At 35.6% G+C, this 8,800-nt stretch overlaps 1 protein-coding gene across 1 annotated transcript; it reads right to left on the reverse strand.

Annotated features, from left to right (window-relative positions):
- Window positions 1-978: 978 nt before the first annotated feature.
- On the reverse strand, window positions 979-7,879 carry LOC112564407 (fumarylacetoacetate hydrolase domain-containing protein 2-like). The gene is made up of 7 exons (XM_025239196.1): window positions 7,356-7,879; window positions 6,355-6,571; window positions 5,402-5,461; window positions 4,545-4,704; window positions 3,631-3,739; window positions 3,134-3,221; window positions 979-2,649 (listed from the first exon to the last, which is right to left on the reverse strand). Exons 1-7 carry the CDS (start codon window positions 7,616-7,618, stop codon window positions 2,587-2,589), a joined length of 960 nt encoding a protein of 319 aa, XP_025094981.1. The 5' UTR covers window positions 7,619-7,879; the 3' UTR covers window positions 979-2,586.
- Between the last annotated feature and the right edge of the window lie 921 nt (window positions 7,880-8,800).

Genomic DNA, 8,800 nt, shown 5'->3' on the forward strand with positions numbered 1-8,800 from the left:
TGGTATCATTACAATAACATGAAACAGGGATGCATACATTTAGATTTTAACCAAAGACGTGGTTGGGGAAAAAAGGTAAATATTTTCAAAACATGTCAAATCATAATGAAATGTTGCACCTGCAACACAATATGGCACGTGCCCACATTATTGTACAGTACGACTAACCAGATTTAGACATTTGTGCCCCAAATACAAAAAAACGATTAACCTGGTCACATACTAAAGAAATATCTGGGTAATATGATAAATGCGTAAAATACAATAAAGGCACACATCCACATCTTTTAAGAGGTATAGCATTATAGGCAAATGCATGCATGTATGTAGCATGCTATGAATACAATCAACAATGACATTAGTTCACTGTATGGTATTTAGTTTTTAGAAAATATTTTTTTATACATGAGCATTAACTCTTATGCATGAATTTGAAGGTGAAACTGATTTGTAAAAGCTTATCTTTCAAAAACTACCAACGGCAGGAAGAGGTGGAAAAATGTATGTAGAATTATTACTGTTCTCATGAGGTTGGCTTTGTTCTCCTGCATACATGGTGTCGTTTAAAACTTTTTCTTTTACAGAGAGAGGAGTTACTGTCTCAAGTTTATGGAAATAGTATTCTGTAATTAAAAAAAAAATTATCTGAAAAAATTGCTTTATCAACAACTTTATCAAACAATGCAGCCTTTTTCCATAAATAGACTTCCTTTAAAATTTGCATTATGCACAACTGGTTTTGACAGCAAAAACAAATCATTGCATGTGAAACTCATTTTTGTTGAAAGACCAGATAATAATAATAATGTCAACTTATAACGCACAACATCACCACCAAGATAGATCATACACTCTGTGCAGACCAAGTGATGAAGTGTGCCTTATTCCAAATCCTTAAAACGAACTAAAAACAGCTATTCTGCTTGTCTTTCATCAAACTGCTGACACATATTACAATCATTGGCAGATGACATTACATCAGCAGCAGAATGCAAAAACCAAACTGAGTTAGCTAACAGAGGAAGCAGAGAAGACTGGCTTAAAGGTCAAAAGAAAGAAGACTGAAGTGATGAGAATCAACAAAAAGCAGGAACTCCCAATCCAACTTGAAGGAGAGAACATCCTGGAAACAGATCGCTTCATGTATCTGGGGAGCATTGTCAACAAGGATGGTGGAGCAGATGACGACATCAAAAGCTGTAACATGCTTTCACTGTGAAGATCCGCATCTTTAACACTAATGTGAAAGCAGTCCTACTGTATGATTCTGAAACATGGTAACAAACACCATCAACAACAAGCTCCAGACCTTTATCAACCAATGCCTACACCATATTCTGGGAATAAGATGGCCTGAAAAAATCTCCAGCAGCAGCCTGTGAAAAAGAACCAACCAGAATGCCACTAACCAAGACATCAAAAAGCTCTAATGGGGCTGGATAGGACACACCCTGCGCATACCAGCTGATACCATTGCCAGGCTGGCACTTGACTGGAACCCTCAAGGGAGGAGGAGTGTGTGTGCATACAAGACAAATACGGAACAATGTGAATCAAAAGGGTACCCTGTTTAAGTGAAATTTTTTTCAGCCAGGAGTTCATCACTCTGGTCAACATCAACAAGTATCAGAAGTAGCACCAGCCAGCAAGAGCCCTTTTGTTTAAATAATAATAATCACAAGAATGCCCTTCCATACACTAACCTGAAAAATCTGTAAAACCAATTTACAGATCTACAACATTTATTTCAAAACGTGACAAGAAAAATTAAAAAGAGAAGTGCAAAAGTTTACAAATTTGTTTTTATAGATAACAAATAAGTGCAGGAATAAATATGATGAAATATTTTGGATTGTAGAGGTTTTGAAGAATTTTTTGGTAACATTTTTTCTTTAGCATCAACAGACAAAAGGAAAGTGCTACAAGTGATAAAGTGCTACTATAAAATTTACTAGTATCAAATTATTTTTACAACAGTGGGTTCTCACCATGGCAACAGCAATCTTTTATGACATGTTTACTCCAGGCATAATACACCCAGGGTGTAATGTAAACAACCAATTCTTTTTCACCAGATTTATCTTAAGGCTTAGGTTATGGAGAAAATAAGTAGCACAAAAAGTTTTTAAAAAAGTGCACCAGCAGGCATTAGGCGAAATGGTATATTACACCAAGCTATTTTTTATCCTATTGATGAGAACAAAAAAACATTTAAGGATTTGTGTAAAGGCACAGCCTCCTACAGTCTTTAAGATCACATTTTTGCATGCACAATGCTATTCATATAGCTCCTTGCATAAGGTAGAAATGTCTCTCTGCATTCTAAGCAGTTCATGTAAAATCATTATAAAATCTGTAAATGTTAATACAGAGGGCTAGGATAAAAAAAATACATTGCAAAAGGTTATCATCTTTAAAAATGCATAAATTCTAAATGATCCTCATCTACTCTGCACCAGATTAGAACACGAGGAGTGTTCTATTATGATACACTAACCATCATGTTAAGATATCAAACAGATGCAGAATTAATGTAATAAAAAAATAATGAACTGAGAACATTGTATAGTACAAAATGCTTGCACCTCAAACAACTTTATTCCGCAATGTGCCTATGTCTTCAATTTCCACCTCTACTATATCCCCTCTCTGCAACACAAGACAGTAATTAACATTATTAATGTCTTTATACGAGAAACATCACACAGATCTTTAGCTTTTCTAAGCAGTAAAGCATATGTCTTCTATAGCTTTCTTTCTGCTGACAATGATAGTGCTTTTTATGATTGTTATGTGATTATTACAGTATGTTCCAGTATGATAAGGGAATATGCAACTGCTTATCACACAACTTTGGCTACATTTCAGTCAATGAGCCATTTCATTGCTTGAAATGCAAATAAGTAATCTGGGTTTCTTTTATCATAATCTCTAAACCTGACAAGGATATCTCAGTTCTGCGTCATTAACAAGAGCATTAACTACAACATACCATGGGAAAGTTAGCTTGAACTTCACCTTGCAAGCCTGTGTAATCTTCAGCCTCAGCATATTATACACCAATTTATATGCATGATTGAAAGCAACAATACCAAAAAAATTAAACAAAAGTTAAAGTGCAAAGGATACTTACTTTCAAAAATTCTGGGGGCTTACGAAAGACACCAACACCAGGAGGTGTACCTGTCAGGATGACATCTCCTGGCTTAAGGGTCATAAACCTGCAAAGGGTACATTCTGATCCCAGTAAAAACTGCGTACATTTTTCCTGCTGCTAAACGTGTATCAAATAGGATTCCTTTTGATAATCAGATTAGGCAGATATATGCATATATGCTTTAAATAAATTGCTACTTTAGACATAGATCTATGACCCTAATATCCTATAGCTAAATGCTTTTGATAGATATATTATCATTATTCTTCAAAGATCAAAAGAGGTCACTAACATCTCTTATTCCAATATGGACATTATAAGAAATCTAAATTTGTTTAAGAAGAATACAACAATGGTGGCCATCATGTAATAAATTGTATACCAATCTACCCATATCTATGTATTCTGCTTGCTTTAACCAGTCTTAAGTTCTCTTAACAATAAAGAGTGATTAAATAACATTACAATATTACCTGGAGAGAAAGGTGATAAGTTCAGGTGTTTTGAAAACAAGCTGGTTTGTACTGCTGTCTTGTTTCACAATACCATTTACTCGTGTCCACATCTTCAGATTATGAGGATCTGAACAGATTGCTTTGCTCAGTATACAAAAATGATATTTAGCAACACAAATCTGGTTATCATGAAATTGGGATATAATAAATAGCAGAAGATAATTAAGAATAAATGAAAAATGTAAACTAAAGCAATATCTGAATTATTCAAGATAAGGCTGAAATCCATTCATGTCTGAACACAAATTTTATTCAAAACACTAAGAACAAAAAACATCATACAATGGTTTTAGCAGTTTCATTGTAATATCACTGTTATTTTTTCCAGTTGCTGCCACTTTAGCACTTAAACCCACAGCAGTACATCATCTTTTGACAATACTTTTCCAAACGTATTTCTATTTAAATGCAAGTAAAACTGTTGGTATTAATGATGATTCATAAATGGGAGGTAATCCTTTACTCCAAGGGTATAACGAAGGGAGAAGTGTGCTATTTTTCTTTAGATGACATATGGCAACATAAATCAAAACTTTGAAAACAATTGTAACTGTATAGTGAAATTTAAGAAATCTCTTTATTTTTGAATTGTATGAATTCTTTCTGTAGCAGACAAGGTGTAGCCTGGAAATTGTGACTTCAATTCCTTACTGTAAAATTGTGACAAAATAAAAGAAACAAACTTTCGCACTCATTAGAATTTAGGAAAAAAAACCTGAAACCAACTAAGACCAGATGACTGTTGAGCTCTTCTGCAGAACAAGATGAAACAAGAAACAAGCTTCTCTCAACAAAGCCAATTCAAGATATGACAAAAAGACAAGCAAGAATTTATAATTGTCATTAAAATTGAATGCAAAAATCCTACACACCCCTTAGGTCTTCCTTCATAACAATAGCAGGCCCCAAAGGACAGAAACCATCCATAGTTTTGCCTAACAGGAACTGCCCTCCATTCTTGAACTGCCAGTCTCTTGCACTGACATCATGAGCAACCATAAAGCCAAAAACATAGTCCATTGCCTTTTCCACCTGTTGAAAAGAGTTCTATTAAATAGATTATCCTCACGTCCCATTCACGTCTTATTCAATGACATTAAAGCAAACTAATCAATATGATTTTCAAATGGTGCTTATTGTACATCTGTAAGATCACACATTTTCTTTAAAACATTAAACAAAAAGCTCTCACAGGGTTCACAATTTATGGAACCTAGTGTACACATATTCAAAGTGAATTGGGTTTTGTATCAAACTTTTCTTCTACAATGTTCAAATGTTATTCATATGGATCATGGTACATGACTGCAGATCAACCACACTATCTCCATTCTTCTTTTTTCTCTCTCTACATCTATTATACTTTTCTCCATCAGAGAAATGCTGCCAGGAAAGAAGTCCACCAAGGTAACATTTACTGATCATAATGTGTGCGTGTGTGTGACCTTCTATTCATTATATGCGTATATTATACATTTATACAAGTAAAACTGCTGTAACCTGCAAGTAAATATACACTGACCTACATGTAGAACACTATTCTAACCAAAAACATCTAACCAACCAAAGAAACATGAAACTTTAAAGATACAATATCACCTTTTATTACAAAGTACCAATCTATATGATCAGTTGATAAAATCTGATTCCCTTTAAGGAAATATTAATAAAAAGGCTAATTCCAATTTGCCAATGTTAATAAATAATCACTAGAAATTAGTATGCTTACTGGAACATTTTTTGCTGTTTTCCCAATCACAACAGCAAGCTCTACCTCCCAGTCAAGTTGCTGAAACAATAGTTGTTTACAGGGTCAAAACGCATGCTTTACTTATTGACTAAAGTATTTCTAATGTACAAGTTGCGAGAGAGAATTTCTTTAAACTAAAAAAAATTTTTTTTTACTAACAGTTGCTGATGGACATTCTTATTTCATGACTGTAAAGGGCATAATTTTTTCAATACAGCAAACTTGAAAAATACAAGTTTGCATATGAATTTCTGTACCTCAGAACTGCATTACTTTTACATAAACAGTTTTATTTTCAAGCGCCAAAAAATAACCACTACCAGCACCCCTACAGTAATACTGTGCATTTGTTTTACTGTCTCACAGAAAGTGATCTATAAACTCACTTCATGCTGCTTGAAAAGTAACAATTTTTATGACATGATATGTGATGTATGCTGTAATGGAAATAGCTCAAGTGATAGTTTTACTATGGTAAGTATAGTGCTGTGTAGCAGTGCAAAGTGAATTGCCTGTCACTATAGTATATCTGTATTTATTGTGCAGCGTAGTTCTGACCTGTAGCATTGTGTACTGTAATTCTACTGAACAACATGTGTTGGAGAAAAATGTTAATAAATGGCTTACTACAAATGGTAAGGTTTTATATTTGTGCTCATTCCAGCTTCTGAAAATGTTAAAAGTTCAAAGATAGATGTAGATAATTACATGGGTTACCTGTCCAACTTGTAGATACCTGTTCAATACTCATTTATCTATGTAAACTACAATAAGTGATTATAATGTTTAAATTGAACATTGGGTGATCTTAATAATGATTAAAGCAATTCAAACAATACATTTAGGAACACTTATAACTGTCAGCTTTAGAAGTATGGGTTTCCATAGCTAATATGCGAAACAATTCACCATCAGTTCCAGCAACAACTAACCTTTGTTTCCTCAGGATAAATTAAATCATCTGTTGGTCCAATGATGGCACTGTTAAATTTGCTGAAGACTACTGGTTCTTCTGGAATGGGGCAGTCCTGCTCTTTGCAGTGATCAATATAATTCATTCCAATGCACAGCAACTTTTCTGGGTTGGTAATGGGTGCAATGATCTTCACTTTTTCCCGCTTCAGCACAAAATGACCGCTGTTAACTGCACTGGTGACAGGCAGGACAAATTATTCTTGAAATTTCTATTAGACATATTAATATCACTGTTATTGAATTGAAGATAAAACAGCTCTCAAATAGATGTTGAAAATGAAAAAAGAACAGATTAGCTTTCTTGGTTATTAGCATTTTGATAAGAAAAGGTTACTTATGAGGCGCCATAACACCATAATAGAGGAGTGTGGTATGGAGTTGTTTGCCATTAATGAACCAGGAGATAGGTTGGTTTTTGTTTTGTTTTTTTTTGCATCAGTTATAATTAGGCCAGGTAGGCGAGGCTCATGGCGTGGTGTTCCACCCAACCAATGACTTTGTTCCAGCATTTTATCACCAAGTGCAACTTTTTAAAAATTGTGTGAATGAATGTTCTGTCACCTAAATATTGACCTATTCAATGCACAAAATAAAAGTGATCTAAACATTTGTGCAAGTCATCAGGCTCTATGGAAAGTCCACTGCCCTTGACAGCTGGGAAAAGACAGTAGCTACAATGAAAACCAGCTTTCGTCTACTTTCATCGGTCTATGCTAGATGCTAAACAAAAACAATTGTTAAGAGACAGTAATCAACAGCTCCTCTTTTTAAAGTATTGCAGCCTGTATCACGCGATTAGTTTTACTGCCTTAGTATGAAAATAAAACATGTTAGAATAAAAAATAAAAAATGTTGTGTCTAAAGTGTGAAATTTGGTGCTTGCGCGCTAAAAGCAGTTTAACTAAATCATTTTTTTCACTCTATTTATGCAACGTTTATTTTGTAGATATAACCTCACTTTTGCGCGGCTAGGAGATTTCGATGGCCCCCATCGATGAAGTCCCTCATGTTGTGAGGCACGCTTGGGTCTGCCTCTGTCACATCCACAACATCGCCTCCATCCTCCACCTCAACTCCAACACCTTTCCTTCCGCTCCACTCGAACTGTACAAAGCGCATTTTTCCTGTCGTGGCACGGCTAAGAAATGCTCGATGGAGATCGTTTCCAAACTGGTAGCTATAATTTTTGAATAAATGCGAACACCAAAAGGGTACTTTCATCTATACCATGCCGCTGCGGGTGTCAGACTTGAGTTACCTTGTACCTATGACCTTTGAACTATGCTTTAGACGTGTCGGTACATGTATAGCCGAGATCAGTCACCAAGTGTAACTGAAACAGCATGCAACTACCTCTACCGTCGCTTTTATCTGTACAGCAGGCTTGTAAGGGGTGGAAGGAACCTTTCGCTGCTCCCATGGACCCGTGTACGAGTTCGTGCTGCTCCGATAGCGCTGTAGATCACGTGATTAAATGCCCTTGGTGGAAGCGTAAGGGGGCGTAATCACAAAGCGCCAGCAGTAGGCGAGGGTGAGTGGTCTGTCAGACACACGCTGCATTATCTTCGCAATGGCCAAGGACCTCTATGTCTAGACTATCGCATTAGTAGCCATAAATCACAAGCGTATATCAGCAGCAGTGTCTGTGTGAGAGAGAGATTTGTATTTGTCGAGTAAGCGACTGCGACATAATAATAAAGTTTATTTGTATAGGGCAATAGCCTTTTCCCACCATTTAAGGTGGACTCAAAGACCTTTACTAAAAAACAAACCAAAAATACACAAACATAATAGGAATGGAAATTGGTTTCAAAATCAGTTGCAGAATCACTATATTTGTGACCTTCGCTTGTCATGATGACACTTGTTGAGAGTGACCGTCACCTTAATTGTTTTCTGCCAGTGGTGGAAAGGTGATGTTGTATGGCTGACTTGCTGGTGGAGAATCAGACAATTGAGATTTGGAACATGCACAATGTTTTGTAACTGATTTGCCTGACATGTCTTTCTTTAGCCTCTTGTCACTCTTGACTCTACGAACTTTTCCAGCTACTAGTTTTAAGAAAGACATAAGTACGGCAGTCAGGTCACGGGAAAGTGAGGACATAAGACATTAAGATGTCCCTCGTGCAATATCACTATCGACTAATAAATGAAGTCCTCTTCGATACATATATATCTTCTTCGTTCCTTCTCCCTTCTTAGTTCTTAGTTCTACTTTGAACAACTGGTGCATGTCCCCACACATTTGACTGGGTTATGACAATGATGATCAACTTTATTGGTGCCAGTGGGCAATTTGAACATGGGAAGGTGCTTTAGTTACAGTAAGTTAAAAATAAAAGTAAAAGTAAAAATAGTACAAGTTAACTGCAAGGTTCAAGATGTACATTAGCAAGTGAA

The sequence above is a fragment of the Pomacea canaliculata genome, linkage group LG5 (genome assembly GCF_003073045.1).
Source record: "Pomacea canaliculata isolate SZHN2017 linkage group LG5, ASM307304v1, whole genome shotgun sequence".
In the NCBI taxonomy this organism is placed as follows: domain Eukaryota; kingdom Metazoa; phylum Mollusca; class Gastropoda; order Architaenioglossa; family Ampullariidae; genus Pomacea; species Pomacea canaliculata.